This window comes from Antechinus flavipes, chromosome 2 (genome assembly GCF_016432865.1).
Source record: "Antechinus flavipes isolate AdamAnt ecotype Samford, QLD, Australia chromosome 2, AdamAnt_v2, whole genome shotgun sequence".
In the NCBI taxonomy this organism is placed as follows: Eukaryota; Metazoa; Chordata; class Mammalia; order Dasyuromorphia; family Dasyuridae; genus Antechinus; species Antechinus flavipes.
Window position 1 is genome coordinate 338992908 of NC_067399.1, and position 22721 is coordinate 339015628.

At 32.4% G+C, this 22721-nt stretch overlaps 1 protein-coding gene across 16 annotated transcripts in view; it reads left to right on the forward strand.

Moving 5' to 3' along the window:
- GPHN (gephyrin) overlaps nucleotides 1-22721 on the forward strand; it is a 725565-nt gene that overhangs the window by 517361 nt on the left and 185483 nt on the right. For 6 of the 16 annotated variants that reach the window (XM_051977840.1, XM_051977846.1, XM_051977842.1 and 3 more), the window contains 2 exons: nucleotides 1728-1784; nucleotides 4006-4077. The exons of 4 other annotated variants lie outside the window; for them this stretch is intronic. In XM_051977840.1, coding sequence (XP_051833800.1) covers nucleotides 1728-1784; nucleotides 4006-4077 — 129 coding nt within the window. Of the gene's footprint in view, nucleotides 1-1727; nucleotides 1785-4005; nucleotides 4078-10953; nucleotides 10996-22721 lie in introns of all 16 variants that reach the window. 6 more of the 16 variants (XM_051977844.1, XM_051977851.1, XM_051977852.1 and 3 more) reach the window with 3 other exon arrangements.

A 22721-nucleotide genomic window follows, 5' to 3' on the forward strand; every position in this document is an offset into this window, starting at 1 on the left:
TCTGTCACTTCTTACCACTCAAACAGCCCCCATTTATAGTCAGGCCCTTATCTCTTCTCATTTGGACAAACTGATTTAATTCCTTCCCTCCAGCTTCTCTTCAATCTATTCTTTGTATAACTAGCTGCCCAACTGGTATTCTTAAACCTCAGGTCTTACTATGTTGTTACTCTCCTTCTCTACAACTTAGAGTGGCTACTTCTTTTCTCTAAGATAAAATATGAATTATTCTGGCTAGTTCTTAAAGTCCTTTATATTCTGGCTCCAAATTTCTTTTCCAGACTTACTGCACATTCCTATCTTTCAGATATTCTCCATTCTATCCAAAGTGACCTATTTGCTTCCTCTGAACACAGGATTCCTTCTCCTGATTCCATGCCTTTATTCAGGTTGCCCCTATGCTTAGAATGTGCTCACTCCTGAGATCTACTACATAGACATTTTAACTTCATTCAAAGCTGTTACTTATTACCTCTTCCCAAAAATTACTTTGTATGTTATTTTGAATTGAGTTTTCCATGTATTGTCCCCTTCCCCAAAAAATGTTAGCTCCTTGAGAGCAGAAATTGTTTTACTTTTGTGTTTATATCCCCAATACTTAGCAGTTCCTAGTAGCATTAGAAACAGTAGGAATTTAATAAATGCTTGTTGAATTAAATTGAAGAGTTTCTTTAGATTTTAGCCATGGGAATCGTATTTATTTTATAACAATATTCTTTGAAAAATCATGTGAACCAATTGTAACAGCATAAACATAAAAATGATTATTAATCTGGATCACCCTTAATCTGGAATTTAGTACCAATTTCTGAAACTTCTTGCCTTTTCCTCATTAGCTAGGAGAGTCGTTTATTTTCAGCAAGGCTTCAGATTAGAATCCCAATAAAAATTAAAGAATTCCTAATTGATGTAATACATTTAAGAATTTGTGCTCAGGAAGTTTTTTATATGTTTCAGTAATGATGTGTGAAAAGTAGCAGTTTAATTTTCTTTCATTTTATCTTATAGGAATAAAAGATTGTTTCACATGGAAGAAAATTAACTGAACTAGCAAGGAAGATTTAAGAGAGTGATTATATCTAATGTTGGTCTGGCATTAAAATTTTCTAGTCGGGCAGCACAATTGTTTAATTGGGAAACTTAATGGCAGCTGAAAAACCTTAGTGCTTGTGTTAGCAAGTTGGAGTGATTTACTATGTTACCTTTTTGTCAAGACTGACTTTCCATTTAAAGGACCCTTATGTTTCTAATAACACAATTGATGCTTTCTGATGTTAATCTTGGACCAGGAGACTAATGCATTGAGCATAGTCAATGGAAAGTTTTATTCTCCAGTATTCTTAGTATTTCCTTGTTTTCTGTAAGCCAAGTCCAGATGTAATGCCTCATCAAGTCCTGTCACAACAGAAGTCCCCAGCTAGCCAAAAAGTAAGTGTTTCTTTCCCAGCTTAGAAGAGCATTGAGTGAATTCAGCTTCTAAAGCCAAGGCTCCCAAATTATTACTATTTTAAAACCAGCTAAAAGCAAATCTAGGGCACAGATGTTTCAGAGAGCATGCAACCTTTGTATTAGCTAAAGTAAAATCTCTTCTAGCTTTTCAAAAGGATACCTCAGAGATTCAACTAATTAATGTCTTTGCATGTATTGCTAACTAATGTGTAGAAATTTTTTTAAGTTCACTTTTTCTTTATTCTTCTGTCTTTTTTACCCATCTTCCCTCATTGTAGCAAATTAGACGGCCGGATGAAAGCAAAGGAGTTGCTAGTAGAGTTGGATCCCTCAAAGTAAATATGTTTCTAACATTTTGGGGCAAAATTTTGTCTATAGCCTACACTTCCTTCTTCCTATTTGGGAGGGTGGGATGGGTGGGAGGAGGCTTTTTCCATTTTCCACCATCCCATTTGTTTGTTTGTTTTTTTAATTTCAATATTTTTATTGGCTGTTGGGTCATATTATTTTTTGTTTCAGCTACACATAAGAGCAACCAGCTGAAGGCAAGCCACCAAATAACTAGCTTTGAAATGGCACCACAAACAAAAGGGAGCAATAGCCTCCTTCAAGGTGCCTATAATTTGGGGCTCCAGATTAAACCGTTCCTCTGATTGATGTCACTGTATGTTTAAGTGCCTGTTTCACAGAAAACCGATTGATTCATTTTCAGAACATGTTCTCCCTCTTTTTCTTTTTTAGAAAAAAGTAAATATTTCCATACTCGTGCTAATTGTAGTTCTTTTCCATCAACATAATTATTATAAGGGTAAAGAGCTTCATTTATTATTTTATGCCTAGTAACTAAGAAAAAGGGATAATTTTGACACTAATAAGAATGATTTTGCCATTTAGCTTATAATTTTTAAACATGTTGCCACTTTTATTTATAGTATATAGAGTATTTTTAGTGGTCAACAAAAAATCTTCAAAATTGTTACCATTTGGGTGTAATCTTTTAATAGGCAACTTAAAGTTTCTTATCTAATGGTACTGTTTTGCCAAATCCTTCCCTTTCTATTTGGTTGATTGAAATCAGGCACTCACCACTCTACCATCTAGACTTGGTACAAAAACAAAAAAAAATTCTCATCAAGAAACACTTTTCAAGGTAGCCAAGAGTCACTTCCACTGCTGCCACCAAAAATTTTAGTAATGAATTTGCAGAATTTAAAATATATATATATAAAAGCATACATTTCTAAGAATCAAACTCTGCCCTGCACCCCACTCCAATTTGTTATTAAAATATATATAATGTTTATCAATTCCATCCGAATGTCAGAATCACTATAATGAAACTATAATGACAAAATTCGAAAGCCATCTTGTAGCCTAATTTTAAGCTATTTCAGTATTTCACCTTTTTCTCCCCTCACCTTATTTCCTTTTAGTAATTTAAGAAATACCAATTTCTGCCTCCTGCCCTTTCCCTGCCTTCTTAGTTTGATCTTCACTTAATTTTTATGTTAATTTCCTTTTTGGTGTGTGTGTGTGTGTGTGTGTGTGTGTGTGTGTGTGTATGTGTGTGTGTGTGTGTGTGTCTCCTTTGTTCCAGGACAAGCCATTCTCTTTGTTCTCTAACACTGCTATGCAGCGGGCAAATCTTTTGTGAAAATGTTATTTCACCGAGCATAAATAATGGGGATGGGAATGTTTCATTATAACATAATTCAGAAACAAAGCCATTTGAAATGATTCCATTAGAAAAATGGAAGTTTGTGTATCACAGTGATGCACTTGGAACATTCCTCACTGTCTATCTGTGAGGTTTCTTTTTTTCTCTCTCTTTTTATTTTGGGGGAAATTACCTCAAATCACTCCTAAAATCTAAATGAAAAAATACAGTGTATGTATGAGAGATCTTTATTGAAATTACTGATGGTGACATAATGAGATTTCATAGAAAGGAAAGATAGAACCTATAGTTACAATAGCATCTATTGTATGCTGAATATTGTGTGAGTGGTTGTGGAGGGGCAGTACATGTGTGTGGGTGTGTATGTGTGTGGGTGCAATTTTGATTTCAGCTTTAAATGTATTTCACACTAATTTGTAAGGGTATGTTTACTGATATTTTCATGTATATACACTGTGAACATGTATATACATAAATATGTATTTGACAACAAAAGATGTAGGAGCCAATCAATTTGTTATTTTAATATGGATTGCCTACCTACAACAGTGTTTTGGGAGGAAAAGTCATCTCTTCTCTCTTAAAAAAAATAGAAAATTTAAAAGAGTAAGTACCTGGGAAATTATTTGGCTAGTTATTATATTTATTTCCCTTTTATTACTGCTGGGGGGAAAGCTTCCGATGTTGATCTCCAAATTATTGGTTTATTGAGCATGTATGCTTGTGTTGTTCAAAAGAACTTTGATGTCATGAAATGTTTTGCCAAAGGCAGTGAGAAATGTATAATACTATGATCTTATCTTGAAAAGAAAAAAAAAAGAAAAAATGCAAATAGAACAAGTTGCTTTTTCAATTCATTTTCTGATGTTTACATGTAGCTCCATCGAAAGCTGGAGGAGCTCAGAGATCACCTAGAAGGCAATGTGAAAGGATACTCTCTCAGAGTAAATGTACGATTTCACTCGGTGATTTTTTTTCTAAACTTCCGCTGGCTGGTAACACCAAATCTAATTGGTTTGTCCTTTCATCTCCATCTTTTTCCTTTCTCTCTCTTTCTCCCTCTCTCTTTCTTTCTTTTATAGCTGGGGTTTCATGCTAACATATATGAGATAAAGACACCAAAATTGTCAGGATTTAAAAGAATATACCACACTGACCAATACTGGGGTTCGTTTGATAACTTTTAGACTAATTGTTAAGTAAAAAATTCCCTGCTCAAAATCAAATTTGTTCCTATAAACAATTACATAATTTGCTGGGAATACTTTTTAAGAGACTTCATTTTGAAGCTTTTCCATCAAACTTTTCACCTCTCATTAAAAAATATTAAGCAGAATTTTAAATTATGGGCTGGTTTGGGCAGATGAAGCCTTGATGCTTCTCAAGCTTGGTCTGTGTGGGAGATTAATGTGCTCCATGTCAATTATTAGGAAAAATAATTGGTGCCATAGGTAAATTGGCAAAAGGATTATTCTGTAATCCAATAGAATAAGTTAACAAAGTTCTTAATTCACACATTTTTAAAGTAATCTAAGGTGTTCTTTAATTAAATCCAAATGAAATAATTGTATCTTAAATAGACTCAAAGCGTCATAAAAATATTTGAGATACTATATAGTTCTGTGCCTAAAACAGAATTTTGGAGAAAGTTGGCCACAAAACAAAGCATACTTTGGGTATTTAATTTTTCACATTGCATCTAATACATCTTTTGTACAGGGCATATTTTTCATGACAATAAAGTTGGATGTTAGGATTTAGATGCAAATTATTTATGAGCTGCTTAATGTACTTGGCTCTCACTCCTCAACGTGTGGTTTTTTTTATAAACATATCAAACGGTGATATAGTGGATACAGCACCAGCCCTGAAATCAGGAGGACCTGAGTTCAAATCTGGACTCAGACCCGTAACACTTCTTGGCTGTGTGGCAAGTCACTTAACCCCAAATGCCTTAGCAAAAAAAAAAAAAGAAAAGAAAAGAAAGAAAGAAAGCAATATATCAAACTTCTCAACTCACTTATTTTTAGAATAATTTTGAGATATCTTGTAATTAAAAATAGGATACTTACCCAAATAGGGTAGGAAGTGGATTTAGAGAGGTTGCATGCTGTAGTTGATAAAAAATAAATGTCAAATCCAGGAAAATCTGGATTCAAATCCTAACCTTTGCCACATATTGACTTTGTGACTCTGGCCGCATCACTTAACCTCTCTGTGCTCTGGGTAACTCTTGAAAGGATCACATATTGCAGAACAAGTACTAGTCTTAATTGGCAGTTGTTTCCTTACCCTTCTATACTAATGAAATTGCTGCTCTAGTTCCTATGCCTATGAAGTGGATTTAGCAGACAAGAGTATAATATACTACAATAAAAAAAATGTATAAATCTTTTCAATCTGAACTCTATTCTTGGAGCTTCAAAAAAGAATAGCACCTGTGAATCTTAGTTCTTGATTTTACTAGTATCATAGTATCATAATCGTTTTGAAACAAAGTGGAATCAAATGTTATAGTTGCCTCCTTTTTCATTGGTCTAGCTTCCAAATAAGTAAGAAAATCATGTACTTTTCCAGTCTAGATCCCCAAATCCAAAGCTGTGCAATATGTAATTCCAAAGACTTTTACCTATATAAGTAATTAATTTAACGATGTTAGTTATGAGGATTTCAACTTTCCACATCATTCTACCAAACCAGAGATTTCCAAGAAAATTCCACAGGTCTACCAGGTCCTTCATACCTCAGCCACAACTATACCCCATTAGAAAACCTTAACATAAATTTATTCCTTTTTTACATTAGTTTCATCAGCACATATAAAGAAATCAGAAATATGCTTAGGTGAAAATTTTAAGAATATGAATTGACTTATTTTTAATGTTATATCTTCTTTATAAAAGGTGTGAAAATAGCATCATTTTTTTTCTCTCAGGGAAAGACAAGTCCACTATTCCTAGTGTTGCAGTCATAAAAGTATAACTATATAATACATACATATATATATATATATATATATATATATATACACACACACATGTATATATATAATTATTTAATGTTTGCTTGCAATATCATTTCATCTTTTTTAACACTTTATTGGGCAGTACTTTGCCCAGATTTCCTTATTAAGGGACACTGAATATTATTATCAATTAAGTGTTATATATGGACTAACATCTAGAAAAGGAAATATTAAAATGGAACCCACTGTCTCCGACAGATAGCTTTCCCAATAAACTCAATGCAAGAAACAATGCAAACTGCATGAGTAGTCTAGGCTCATTCATTTCTGCTTAATTCATTTTGCCCTAAAATCCCTATAGAGGAACTATTTTTAATGAGTGTCTTTCAGGCAGAACAAAGCATACACAGATTAATTCAGATTACTTATCATTAGTGGGGTCCCTTGAAATTAAGATTTTATCAATACTTACTTTTCCAAAAGTTAAGTTGGCATATAACAGCTGTTTTATTTTTTCATAAAGGATTAGATTCATTACAGTGGCCATATATAAGAATAGCTATGTATTTCAAGAAATGCCAGGAGTACTCAATAAGATAGGGAATTCAGAACAAGTGGGTTGACTTATCATATTTCTCTTTTTTGTGTTGATTGTGTTAGGTGAAGAAAATCTTCAAATCAATTTGTGAAAATAATTTTACTAAAATCCTAACAGTTTATTATCTGTCAGTTTCTAAAATATAATTATCTTGTATTTGGGAAAGGGGAGTACGAGGGAAAGGCTAGGAAATAGGATTTTTTAAAATAAAATAATTGAAACTATTAAATTTCTCCTTTATAGGAAGAACTTATGGACAAATAAGAATATTGGGACCTTATAATCTAGCCAAAGAATATAACATGTACATTACCATTTTTTATACATTAAAGAATAAAAGCATATTAAACATGACTTAATTAATAAACAAATCATTAAAGGGACAATATTTTTAATATTAAAATGCTTGAATATCATCTGCTTAGGTTAATAGATAAGAAAAAGAATTCTAAATTCTTGGAATAAAGGTACCAAAAGAGAAAGATCCCAAATAGAAGAAAAAATAATTCCCCTTTTTATCAAAAAACAGAGACATACCTTGGGTAATCTTAAAAACTACTATAAATTCCAAAGAAATATATTTTTTTAATTGTTGAGTAAATAATTAGAATTAAATTTAGATAATTAAGAGTAATAATCTGAGAAATGCTAATGTCATTTAGCTTTTTCAAATAAGAATTGATTGGTTAGAAAACAGTCAAGCCTTAAAGATTGTAATTATTCATTAATATATAGCCAAATATACAACTTAAAAAAGGAAGAGGCTTTACTATACACATGTGTTTATGTATGTGTGTGTATATATTTATAATACCTAGATTAGGTGTCAGGTGAAAAAATGAAAAATTTAAACTACTCTCTTTTATTTTCTTCATTCTATATAACTTGATAGGATTCCATCCTGTTACAAATTACTCATTCCTTGCCCAAGATATTTAATAATAAGTTTGTTTTATTTTTTAAATTAAAAACATCAAGAAAAGATAAAAGATTTTTTTTAATGGAGAGAGAATGATTGTGAAGACAGATAATTGGAATTTAATAAGTAAAAATTAGAAATAGATATTATGTGTCAGAACTATGACAACTTTATGTTGATATAAAACATTTTACATGTTTATTACTCTATTAATACCAACAAAGAAGAAGAATTATTTTTGGTTAATAAAAGGTGTTATGGCTTGAAACAGGAACAAGTTCATAGAAGATAATAAGGAAAATATTGGAATTAAGTTACAATGGCTCAGTTTGCCAGTGGACTTATTTTTTAAGAATAATAGGAAATGTTCAGAAATGAACTTACAGAAAGATCTGTTATAGGATTCTCTTGAAAGATAATTCAGTAGTAATATAGATGATGTATTAATTCACCCTAGAAATTTATTTGTTATTTAATGTAGAGGTTTTTACTTTAGCATAGTCATGCACTTTCATGTTACGTATTTATGATGTCCAAGCAAGTCTTTGCATTTATGAACACTGTTCATGTGTTTTTCTTATTTATCATATATTTACATACAATACAAATATAGATTACTCCACTGAAATGTCTTACACTGAAATGATGGTGAATAGAAATAGTGAAATCACTTCCTTCCAGAATCTAGAGCTTTGAAAATAGAATTATTCATTTCATGTGGGTTATTTTCTAATCAGTCATGCCTAGAGATTAATAAACTTGTTATTCTGTCCATGTGACTATATATGTTTTGTCTTTTCTTTTTCCACCATTTTGCCCCACAAACATAAAATTAACCTTATGCTCTTCATCTATTTATTCTCTGTTATTAATGGTCCTAATTAGAAATGTAAAAATAAGCTCTATTTCTAGTCATTAATTTAAAGAGCCAATGATTAAGCCAGTGATTAAGTTAATACATTTTCTTTTATAAGTGCTTTTGTTTTTTACATTGAATATTCTATTTATTATTACTATATTATTATTATCACTATTTTGTAATTTAAAAAAAAGCTCTTTCCCCTAAGGAAATATCTTTTTCTCTTTTGAATTCCTCTTAATTCTTCATTATGACTTCACCAAAAATTATAATTCTTGCTACAAACAAAAATATAATGAGAACATACCAACATATCATAGTTTAATATATGCACCTGGAAAGGTGTCTATATCAAGAAATATCCTAGTTTGATTGAGGGAGTAGGAGCAATTGTAATATTGTAGCTTAATTTTATGATAAATACCAAGTGTTATTCTTGATGAAAATTATTCCACTCCACTAGCTTTTTGCGTTACCTTCCACATTTTTCAGGCAATCCTAAATGCTTCTTACTACTTGCAAGGTGTCATTTGACTCTTAATGATCCTTGATACTGGATTACTAAAATGTTCTATTTGGCTTAATATTATATGTGAAAAGAGATAGTACAATGCAGTAGGTTTCAGTCAGGTATGGTCTGGGTTCAAGTTAAACACTAATAGGCTATTGTCCCAAGGTAGCTCACTTAAGCTCTCAGTGTCTAGGCAGCAAAGTTGCAGAAAAGGACAATAGTTGATCGAGTTTGGTTTTAGGGTGGGGGTGGGCACCATTTGCCAGAGATCCCTATTATAATGAAATCTCAGGTCTAAACCAACTACATCAATCTTGGCATTATTATCAACATAAACAGTTTTTATTTAGTGTCATGACCGCCTTGACAAGAAGTATATAAATTAATCATCAAAGAAGGTTTAGGTTTGACACATTAAAATACTAACAACCCTACTGTGTTCCACAAGTAAAAGAATCCAAAATGATTTTGAAATGTAATAATCATACTTTTATATAAAATTGCCATTTTTACTCTGGAATTAGGAACAGAAAATTCTTATCCAGAACTTATAAAACCACTTACAATAATGACATTTACCTAAACCACCATTCTGTATGCTGGTACTTTTGGAGAGGTGTTTATTGTTCACAGCCAAAATCTTCTTCTCAGAACTCACTTTACTATTATGAAAGACAAATAAGTCTCCTTGGTAACAGAAATTGGAGTATAGAAATACCTACACTGGAATGCTATCAGCCAAACTCTTTTTAATAAGTTTTCTCAAAATTTTCTGTTTTCTATTAGCCCTGAAAATAGGGACAGAACAATTGGAAAGAGAGCATTGGTTTAGAGATATTACAGTCATGCTTTTCTGCAAAATGATAAAAGCCATCTTCCTCTGAATTTGCCATATAATAAAGAAAAATACAAATATAACTTTGTTTAAAAGACACTATTTGTCACTATATTTTTTTAAATGGTGAAATGTACTTCCCCAAACCACTGAATATCAGAAACTCCTTTGCTTGGGATTATGTTTATATTTGTTACAGACTCTAGCCATTATATAAAAGTTCTAATACCCACTGAGCTTTCTCCTAAATATCTCACCCTTCTAAGTTTTCAGAGAAAAGACAGAATCAAATCTCCTAGTAGAAACTACTTGCTTCATTATTTCTTCTTTACTGTCATTCCTCTTCCTTACATTTATGCATCTTGAATTGTTATCCCATATTTGTTGCTAGAATATGCAAACTTTTTTTATATAAAAAGAAGTATTTCTAGTTGTTTCTACCTTCATTAAAATTGAGATCATGTGGCAATTTAAATGAAGGACAAATGAGCCCTGGGTTCTGAACTTGGAATGGATTCAGCATTATAGAATCCATTAAACATGGCTTAAATGAAAATGAAGAAAAGCAAGATGGGTCTGGTAAGGAAGCTTTTGTGTTCAAATTATGAATTTATTTGAAAATATGTGTATTCATTGATGTTGCCGTTGGGTGGTATTTTTTCTTATAAATTTGGAAGTTCACTAATCCTGAGAATATACAAGTTGGAGGAAGTACAAAAGATCAGAATATGCTGACTTTGGCATCCTGGGCAGAGGATGGCAATAATATATATTCATGAGTCATTCAATAAATAATTTCAAATGTGATTTTGAACTAATAATAATCAGTGTGGCATAGCAGGAAAAAGTAATCCCAATGTGCTATATTGCCTAAATAAGCATAATTCTGCCAGGTTCTGAGCAGAGGAAAAACATCCCCTTACTCATTTTACTTACTTTTTTAGCCTGGTATTTTCAAGAAAAGATTCCACTTCTGATGGCTTGAGGCCTGGCATATTTTCGAACTAAAATGTCTTCTTGTAACAACTACTGAGATCCCTGGCTAATGTGTTGGTGTTGGAACCATCTACACTTCTGAGACCCTTATTTTGCCATCTTTCCTTTTTAACAGTGTTTTCTTTTCCTCACTGCACAACCAGGCTCGGCTTCCCTCGTGCTCATCTACCTATAGTGTTTCTGAGGTATATACTGCACGTGTTTTATTACACAATCAACAACATGCTCGCCCTCACTGGTTTTTTTTTTTGTTTGTTTGTTTGTTTTTTTTAATTTTCCTGTTGCCTTAATTTATTTTGCCTTGCACTTTGCACAACCTGCCTGGAAAGGGAGGGAGAACCGAAAAAGAGTTATCTCTTTGGCGGGGGGAGGGAATGGGGGGCAGGATGGCATATAGGATGGTCTCCTCTAATACATTGCTTCAGGGTCCAGTTTGATATTTGAGGGTCATTATTTTATCACTTTAGAATTGCTAAAATGCAAATATACACCTGTACTATTACTGGTAAACCTCTGCCAAAGTTGCTTTAAATTAAATCATTTATTACTAGGAGAAGCAGTGTGGAGGGAGCAGTGGAAAGAGAGCCAGATTTAGAGTCAAAAGACTGTTCATATCCTGGTTCTGCCTCCTCTTACTCTCTGTGTGACCTGCAATATCACTTTAACCTTCTGAGCCTTAGTTGTCCTATTTGTAAAATGAGAGGAATGGACAAAACAGCCTCTCAGTCCTCTTCTAGTTCTAAATCTATATTGTGGCAGAGGTTCCAGTTTGTAGATTTGTCTCTCCCCTCACAGCTGAAACATAACACTCTAAAAATCATTGTCTTTTTCTAGAAAGAATAATAAAGATTTGCAGCTTTTTTTTCACAGCAAAACCAATTCAGTTATTCAAAAAAGCCATTTTTCCAGGCATTTCTTTTGCCAAGATTCTCACAATTAAGAAAAGCATACAACTCAAGAGATTCTAGCTCTTTTTATAAAATACTTGAGATTAAAATTTGAGTTCTCTTTGCCCTTTCAGGAGAAAAATATCTCATTCCTGTTGTGTTCAATAATATAAATGTTTTCTTCTTCCTCTAAAAGGATTAATTGAAATCTCATCACCAGACTTTCAATAACCTTTTGATCCCACTTTTCAAAGCAAAAACATTGTTAAGTAGTAAAAAAAAATAAGAACATATTTAGTTCATAATGTGATCGAAAAAGTTACTTTTAATATGAGTCTGGGAATTTCAAATATTAGCTTCTGATTCTACAGACATAAGACATTTTTACTTATATTAACTTTTTGTACTACCTCAAGCAGGTCAACATATGAGATCCATTCAGCTCTTACTATACAAATAATATCACAGACTACTTATAAAACACACACACACACACACACACACACACACACACACACACACACACACACACTGTAGTTCTATCAGATTGCAGATAAAATTTTCAGAGCCAGCATGTAGAATATCATCTTTTGACTTATAAATTGAAGAAACCAGCTCTGAAAGCAATTAAGAATGAAACTATGTTCTTATTATTGAGTCATCTTTTAACTTGCAAATTAAAGTAGCCAGATCAGAAAATAATTAGAAGAGTCTAAAACTAGAGTCTTTCACTGTGATATTTACTGAATCATTTCTAATTATAGTCATTTTTTTATTTGCAAGCTATAGCTTTCTTAGATTTTTTTCTTACAATTGGTTTTGAGGAGAATTAATCTTTATTGGACCTAATCTTTGTAGAAAAAAGGAAAATCATGTGAGAAAAAAGAATAAATAATGACTTCAGTCAAGAACCTTGATAGAGAAATTTGATACTATCTCATCACTACATTTTTCATAGGACACTTCATTTCATAATTTGCCCTTTATGTAAGTTCTCAGTGTAAAAAAATAAGTAATTTTTTTCACCTTGTCACCTCATCCCAGCAATTAATTATTTCTTAGGTAAGAGGTACAGCAGTGGAACCATCTCCAATAATCCATAGCAACGTAATGTGGAACTGATCTCTGGGGCATTATTGTTTGACAAGCCAATTGTTCCAAGACACTTCATACATAAGTACGTTATAATGGTTTCTGATCTGAATTTATCCCATGTAGTTTTATTTTATGATGATTTGGACTTTCCTGATTTGTCATGAATCAGTTTTTCTGTCATCTATGGTTAGTTCTTTTTTCCTATTAAAATCCATGAAACTATAAAATGTAGATTTAATAGAGGGTATTTATATTTAATTGTTATATTTTTATAACTAGGAACCTGAATATTCAGTTCAGATATTTCCAGAGTCTAATATTCATTGAACAAAAGCAAGAGTAGGAGTAAAAACCTCACAAATTTCTTTCATCAGTTTGCACAAAATGTCTTAAACCTAAATCTAAGCCTAAAAACAACATAAAATATCTAAATTCAACCCAAACTTTCATTTTGTGTAAGTCATATATTCAGTGATGAAAAAAAGCATAGTTTTTGGTCTCACTGAGCTTACATTCTATTAAAAGAATTATATATATACAAATAATTATAATGCATGTTGCAATATGTCAGGGTGCATAGGAGAGGAATAAGAGATTGGAAAAAGGAAGGAAACTATTAGGAAAGGAAGTAGCTATCAGGAAAGGCTTCTTGAAGGAGATAGTATCTGAACTGGATCCTTCAAAGTCAAAAGTATAAATTTAGAGAGAATCTATCCCAATTTAACCTCTTCAAAAATACAGAATCATTTTTTTAAATGTCAGATGAACTTGTATCTTATAAAAAAGTCTGTTAAGTGTTTACTATGTGCAAATTTTGCACTACATACTGAAGATATAGATATAAAAGATTCCCTGAAGTAGTTAACATTGCTAAAAAAGAAAAGATCACACTTTTGACCCTGGATGTTATGGTTTGGAAAGTCACAAAGATAGTGAATAAAGCCATAAGGGAATGACTAGACTCTGCCTTTTCCAGTTTCAGTAGCATTGTTGATTCAAATACAGTTTTGGAACTGTAAGAGATAAGAAGAGACTAGTACCAGGGCAAATAACAAGAAGATACAAAATATGACTAAAATCAACCTAGAAAGGTTAGGATATGAAAAACACTTAATTGGTTAGTGCAGGACTCTGGATGGGAGTCAATGGAGCTAAAAGTGTAAAATCCTTCAGGACATGTTCTCTGGTTTGGAGAGTATAGAACATAAATAATAAAAGAAGATAAGTTATAGTTCATTTTACCTAGAAAGCAAAATGTTAGAAGGGAATTAATTTGAAGAAAAAAAAAAGATGGAAAGATAGATCAGAGCCATATTATATAGAGCAAAAACTAAAACTGCGGGTGGGATTGAAGTTGTAAGAGTCAATGGAAATGATTATTGGAAGAAGACCTCAAAACATTAGAGAAGAAAGGGAATAAAAACAAAGATGGAGGCCTTTCTGACACTAGAGGAATAAGGAATGAGTTCTGTGAGTGTGCATATAGAGAATTTAAAGAATGGAGAAGAGTAATTGGAAAAAATTCATATGGAAGTGAACACTTGAAAGAAAAAAAATCAATTTGGGGACTGAGGTAATGAGTCAGAGATAAATAAAAAGATTGCCACAAATTAAAAAGGATTTAATGAGAGTGGTTTGTAGTGGATTCAGCCAGTGAGTCTTGATGGTTTTCTCCAATTTCTCTCAGCAATTGCAAAGCAGTAAAACAACTGACATACCCCTCCTTCCCTATAAGATTTATTGAGCACCTACTATATTTCATAAAGCTAGATAATGTATACACAGTAATTTATAAGGGAAAAGGAGAACAGTAACAACTGAGGAGATATGTATAAATATTATAGGTCATTTGAATTTTGAAGGAAATTAGTATTACTAGTAGACAGAAATGAGAAAACAGGCCATCAACAAACATTTTTTAAGCAGCACTATGCGAAGTTATGGGAGTACAAAAAAGAAGCCCTTGCCCTCGAGTCCTTCATTCTAAAGAGGAAAACAACTCTGCAAAAAATGTTATGTACTTACAAGATATATACAGGGTAGGGTGGAACATAATCTCAGAGGGAAGTGGAGGGGACAGGGAAAGCCTACTCTCGAAGTTGGGATTTGGCTGAGTTTTAAAGGAGTGTTAAAGGCAGAGATGAGAAAAGAAAGCATTACAGTCATCCAGGCAACTAGCAAAAAGACACAAGAGTTGAGATACAACTATTTTATACAGGAAACAAGAAAGCCAGTGTTGATGGATACAAATCATAGATACAAATACATGGAGAGGAATAAGAAAAGGAGATAAAAAAGAATACTAAACAAAAGAATTTCTGTATTTGATCCTGGGTATTATCCCAATGTGCTGGGGAATTCTACTCATATATCATGAGATCCTCCCAGAGAATAGTGCTTTCAGCATTGATCTGAAGGCCAATAAATCAAGGGACAAAACTAGAAGGTAAAAAGTTTAATTAGTATCAGTTGATGAGCAGTTGCCAGATAGTCATGAGCCCAAGCAAAGGGAGATACATTCATAAATAGGTTTTTATACAATCTGACAATATGTGGCAAAAAGAAAAGTTTGATTAACCTATTGGGTTAGGTTACTTAACCACTTCTGTTATTGGGATGTTGAGTAATAAAAACAGGATGGTAGGCAGTTTGGTGGAGAATGTGTTAACTTTGAAATCTTATGAGTTATTCAAAACCAGATTTTTTCCAAGTGAATCCATGTTTTCCTCTATAATTAATCTTATCAGAGTGTTCTGTTTGGACAGTAAAATTCTAAGGTTGTAGAGATCTCTCTTCAGGACAGGATTAGTCATGCTTATTTTTTCTTTTCCTACCTAAGGGTCTCTATTTACATGTATACCCTCACCCTGTTTCTTTAACTTGTAAGATTAATTTTTTCTGGGGATTGTCTACTTCCTCTACTATTATATTTTAGGCTTGCACATTATGTTCAGGGAGTAACAGGAAAACCAGTTAGTTTGGAACAGAATGCATGAAGGAATATAATGTGCTGTTCAACACAATAGTTGGCTGATACAATAATAATAAGTTTTTTAATGGGTTTGTCTTAAATATGATATTAAGTTTAATTAAACCTATGGTAAAAAGCCTTCCCATGATGTAGAAGGAGACTGAAGGGACTCAACCTATCATTTCATTATGATAGTTTCTTAGATGAGGAACTCCCTCTACTAATACCGTAACTTTTTATCTATCATTCACTTGTTTAGGCATGTGTTCTAACTCATGAAACTATTTAAAAAGCAATTTGTAATTTTTAAAAATGAAGAAAGGCATCCCCTAGCACAGTTTCTTATTGTCATTATTTTATAAAGATGATATCAGTGGGTGCATGTAGCTATACTTCATCATATTGGCCCCTTGATTTTGGCTTAGCCCTTAAAAATCATCTTCATATTGGGGGCTCAAAAAAAACAGGGTGAAATAAAGATGTATGACTAATATGACACAGAGTGTCATACTTCTACAAAGGTATTAATCTTTTTAAGTCAAACCAAAAAAAAAAAGGAGAAAAAATTTCTCTGCTGAAATCATAACTGATTCTCCATCTTATATCAATATTCAGTCACATAGTGTTCATTTTTAAAAGATAATTTAACATTGCTTTAGAATTTCCTTTGTTTAACCCAAACCAGATTTACCCAAATCCCCTGTGCATTGATAATTTTGTTTAAAATTACAAAACAAAATGTGTCATGCCATAAGAAAAGTACTATTGGAGTCCATAGGACAGAAAGATTTCTTTTTGGCAGGAATATCAGGGAAGGCAAAGATGGAGAAAAGATCATCCATTGAGAAGTAACTCTAGTGAATGATAGTTCACTAGTTGAAGTGTGTAATACAGCAAAGAATGTGTAGGATTTGGAGTCAGAGGCCCTGTGTTAGCAATCCCAGTTTTGCCACTTATTGTCCTGATGACTTTGGGCAAATCACTTAACCCTCCAGCCCTCAGTTTCCTCCTCTGTAAAATAAAAATGAGAATTATAGCACTTCCATCTCAGAGCTATTATATTAAATGAAATAATGTACATAAAATACTTTGAAAATCTTAAATTCTAGGTAAAAGATCCTATTATTTTGAATTTCCTGTACAGTTCTCTATGGTGTTGTTAATTCGTATCAGTTATGTCTGACTCTTCAGATATAATTTGGGGTTTTCTTGGCAAAGCTACTGGAGTGGTTTGCCATTTCTTTCTCCAGCTCATTTTTATATTTGTGGAATTAAGGTAAATAGGGTTGTAACTTATCCAGGGTCACATAACTAGTTAGATGTGTAAGGCCAGATTTGAACCCAGGTCTTCCTGACCCCAAGGCCAGCACGGCCTTGGGCACACTCTCTACTATATCACCTAGCTGCCCCACAATTTGATATACATAAAAAACAATAAATATTTGGTGATTGATTGTTTTGGTTAGAATAGATATCTGAGAAGTGCAGAGATTTATCCGGTTTCCTGAAGGATAAGTTTTAGGGCTAGATCAGTAGTATTGATACCCTAATCCTAAGCATTGTATACATATATGTTATCCTTACAATTAACTTCCATGCTATATGACCCCTTCATAAAACATTTTTTAGCTTAATTTCAATCGAGTGTAAAGCCAAGTTCAAATACTTGTTGATACTGATATCTCAGTAGATCTTAATGGATGTGGGGAGAGAATGCAAGTTGTTGAGTATTTTCCCTGATCCCTCTTCTGTGGCTCAAATTCACGACATTTTTTTAAACTCCACAGTTCTGTTTTTCATGTCCCCATGAGAATCTCTGGTTAGGCTCTCTTTCAAAGGGATTGATTACCAATTTGAGAAAAACTGAACTTATATATCTGGAAATTTTGTTCAGATTAAATCCATAGGAATTAACACAGAGAAAAGATAATAACTGATGTGAGTTAGGAAATCAACTCCTAATTCCAAATGATGTGTTTGTGGTTCAGTAACAAATATTGAGATTGATATAGGCACCAAATGTTCCATTTTCAGTCATGTGAAGAATTCACAATGGCCACAAGGTAGGTTTATTTAAGGTTATAGACAAAATGAAGCAGCACAATAGACACCAGGAATGGTAAATATGAAATAAAATTGGGAGAGCATATAACAACTAAAAATGGAAAAGACAGGTTCCCTAATAGAACTTACAATTAACCAGGAAAAAGGGAACATTCCATGAGATTGAAGTATGCTCTTACTTGACAGACTAAAATCTAAAAAGAATTTAACATCCTAAAAGAATTACCTATAAAGAGGAGAAAGAGAGGAAAGACACCATGAGGCATAGTGAGGGGATGAGAGGAGAGACACCACATGGCATCAGAGTGGGGGAGGGCAAAGACACCACAAGGCAGAGTGCCATGCTGGATTATAATCCCAAAAAGGATTCAGCAAAGATGGCGTGGCCATAAACAGATTTATAGAGGAAATTTAACCCCAGGGGTTTGACACAACTTGGATTTCTGAGTGAACATAGATAGCAAGGCAAGGTGAGGCTTCCCAAGACCTCCCAGAAGATGGGACTTTAAGATTGAACTGGTCCCCAGCAGTGCTCTTCTCTGCTTGCCTCAGGGAGTAATGTGGTCTACAGTACTTCAGGCTTTCTCTGTCAACCTCACCTAGTTATTTAGGACCTCATCAGTAATTATGAAGTAGAGTAAATTTAAGATTATTAATAAATCACTAGAAAATAATTCTTTGATGAACCCTGTCTGAAATGGAAACTAAAATCTGACATGATTGATAAGTAAATAGAACATTTGTCTCTGATTAAAGCTGTAGGATCTATTACCCAGATACAAAAGGGAAACAATTGGTCAGTAATTTAAGCAAAAAAAGGGAAGGTTGATGTATCAATTTCCTTTGACCTTTTTTTTTTTAAATCAATATGTTTCTCAGAATGAAAATCAATCTTCTTCATCAAAGAGATTTTTTTACTCTTTTTGGACTGAGGCCCAGAATTCTTCTTTCCTGTGCCCTTATGCTCCACAGGCCAGCATTTTCTCTCCATTATTCTCCTTCTTTCTTAATTAACCCAATTGCCTCTCCTGTCTAGCGAGACAGTGCCAACACACAACCTTCACAGCTTCCAGTAAATTACAGAAATTTAATGAATACTAAGTAGCTCATGATCATACCTTATACCGGAAACCTTAGATTTAATGCTACATGTCTCTTCCCCTTAGATTTGTAGGCATTTTTGAGTTATCACTAATTCTTTTGGAACTCTTAAATACATAGATATTTATATATCTTCCTGACTACTAGCAATGTAAATTTTCTCTACATATCTTTTTCTTCTGCTCATAGGCACATTCATTTGTGTATAGTGGAGTTTATAGACTAGTCTACAGCAAATAAAACTATCAGTTTTCTGGGGTTATCATTTCTATACCTTTAAAAAGCACTTCTTTTCCATAGATAATGTCTCTTTATTTGTTATGTATAAGAATTCATTCCTTTTGTGGATCATTTTATGTTTCCAAACTGCATTTTTCTTTGCAGAATCAGTCATAAATTTCTCTTTAGTCTCTGAATAGAATCTCTTACCAGCTATGTGAGTTTGGGGAGTTGTGCTTTAAAATATTAAAAAATTTGAAGTATTTAAAATTTCCTTTCCATCATTTTTCCAAAAGAGTAAATTTGACAAGGTTCTTAACATATTCTGTAATTATTGTATAGTTTATTATTACTGTGAATATACTATTTTGTAGTACATTATGTGACTATAATAACTTTCATAAATGTGATTACGTTTGAATTTCCACAGAGCTTTTTAAAAATTGCATTTATTCCATTGATTCCTTGACTTTTCTAGACATCTTTAGGGTTTTATTTTATTTTGTTTTTCACTACTGTTATGGATACAATCAGCTTAATCTTTGACCAAGTCCTTTACACATTTTGTTTGCTTTTTGTAGAATGTAGTGAGATATTTTACTTGCCCAGTGATTAGCCTTAGGGAAGGAGTCTGAAATCTTGGGTATTTATCTGTAGCTTCACAATCAACTTGTTCTTACCTAAGAAATCACTACTATATTCTTTTTTTTTTTTATCCTAAGTCTGCCATAGCATCACTTTAAAGAATGTGGAACAATAACATTTTTTGAGTATTTTAAAAATAAGGTTGTTATTTTTGCTCTTTTTTTTTTCCATTCTATGTCTAGTCTTTCTTCCTTTTGCTCTCTGGCTTCTGCTTTTCATGTTATTCCTTTGTCTTAGGAAATACTTTAAAGTCTTTGAGCCAGAAGTCTCTGTTGTCTAATCTGTTAAGCAAGTCTATTGATTTAATCCTCCTTATACTTTTTTAGATATGACCTTTGTTATCTAGAATTGTTCTATTATAATACTATGGCAACTTTACACTTTCCATGAAGTGTACAACAAAAGTTCATTTTTCATTTGTTTAGATTATAAAATACATCAAAGTATTCTATCCACCTTCCTATCAACCAAACCTTGAGCTTAATCTGATATGTACCTCATATGGATAATTCTTGTCTCTCAGTCTGCCAAGAAAAGTTTCATGGGCTTTTAATGTTATTTTTCTCAAGTATCCCATAAAATGACTAGCAATCAATAGTTACTTGAGATCCATTATCTAGCAAGGCAAGACATTCCATCAACAATATCTTTTCTACATGAGATCCTAGGAGTCTCGTTAGGATGGACCCATAAACAACCAACAAAGCTGAGCATAATGTCTTTGAAACTTTAAGTGGACCTTTTTCCATGGTTCTTTTACTATTTCTTAAAGCCTATTCTTTGGAAATCAACTTTTAGCCAATAAACTCTGATTTCTTCTCTTGAACGCATGCTATCAGTCAGCCAATTATGTCTGTCCCCAGACATGATTGTTGCAAAAGATTTTTTTGATTCTTAGGCGGTGATCTGGTGGAGTGATCTTCTGTTGTGATTTTTGTTCTGTTGATGTTTTTCCTATCCAAATATAATGTTCCATGTTGTTTATTGTTCCATGTCTCAGCATTTTTTCTTTAGGCTCTTGCCTTTGAGTCTAGATAACCAGTGGAGTTCTCTTGCTTAGCATCTGTAGCCCATGCACAATGGGCTTAGAAATGGCTTAGAGTTAGTTCAAGTTAAATCTTTCTGAGATTGACCATTTTTTGCATACTTACTCTAGTACCCAAAATTTTTTCATCTTTTAAGTCAGAATTATATATGTGACTTGTGGGCCTCATGTAGTCCACAAAACTCAGTGGCCCAAAGCAGATTAAAATATAATTGGGAAATATTTAACAAATTACAAATATATTTAACAATACAATATGTATTTAATAAATAACAAAATTAATTAAAAATAATAAAACATAGATAATGTTATAGATTAAAATAAAGATAATATGCAGCTTGCAATTCTCCTTATGTACGAATTAGTGACTTTTTGTTTCTATTGACTTTGACATCACTGATTTAAGCAAATTTTCAGAATTCAGTTATTGTCTCTGACTGGTCATTAGATGTTCTTAGAGGTATTTGTACCTTCACAGATCTTTGAATCATTCCCTTTGTTTGCATCATTCCTCTTCTGTACGTCCTGTCCATATTCTGCATTCAAATTCTGAACAAATAAAAAAGTATGGCTTTTGATACTTTCTACCAAATTTTTCATTCAATTTGTATGGGCAATCTAAACTTCTGCTGAATCTTTCCCAGAGGCACAGGACTCCTTTACTAAGAAGATTTGAAACTTGGCCTTAAACGTGTTCATTTCCTATAATGTATTATCTAAAGATGAAGCATCCCTTCCCTATTTAAGCAAGCTTCATAGTTTATTGGGTTTCCACTTTTAAAAAATAAGCTTTTTTTCTTCTGAGAGAGTTCTAGTGATCAATTTCTAGGTACTGTTTCTTAGAGTTACTAGATCAAGAATTGTTTAATTTCTGGCAATTAAAAAACAACTGTGTTTCATAGTTTAAATTTCTTACTGATCACTATGTCTAAATCTTTTATGGTTTTCTCAAGGTTTTAACAATGTCTATATTATTGTACATAGTCTATTCTTAGTATTTAAAAAGGCTCCCTTTATTTCCATATTACTTCATATCACATTTTTTGAGTGTTAATTCCCATTTTATTCAAATTTCAGTTTAAGTTGTTTTTAGCAAAACAAAAATACTGAAGCAAACAGCCACACATAAAGCACAATATAGTAATAGTCATAAATAAATATTCAAATGCTATCAACAACATACATACACACACACACATACACACACAGACACATATATATATACACATTGTAAAACAATATATATGGAATCATGCAATGCAAAAAACTAATTCAATAGATTATACTAATAATTAGTATATTGAAGACAAACTGTATCAATGACTTTAGTGTCTCATTTAGATAAGCAACAATATCTTCAACAGCATATAATTTTAAATAGTGTGAATGGCCAATAATACAGTACTATTGTACATAATAGGCATAATAACATTGATAATCATTAATAATTAACAGCATTTACAAATATAAGTCATTTGTGCTCCAATGCAGTATAATAAATTGATTATGAAAGAAGTAAACCTCAAAGGGGGAAGATGTTTAAATATAAAATAAAGAAGAAAAATTTATCAGTATCTGAACTGGAAAGAAACAATGATGTTTCGAAATCAGAATCAGGAAGGAAGGGGAAAAAATTTCAGGAAAAAAAATTAATAAAATAAAATTAGCCTATAAAGGAATAATATTCTCTGACTTTAAAAAGTCGCAAACATCCAAAAAAATTTTTCCAGAATGAGTATCCTAATATATGATGAAAGATTCTTAGATACACACATATACACCCGCACACACATATATACACACACATTGGAAAAGGCATATAGACACATGTCATTCTGTGGCAAGCAATCCAGTTGGACTTAAAACAATCAAAACACCGTAGGT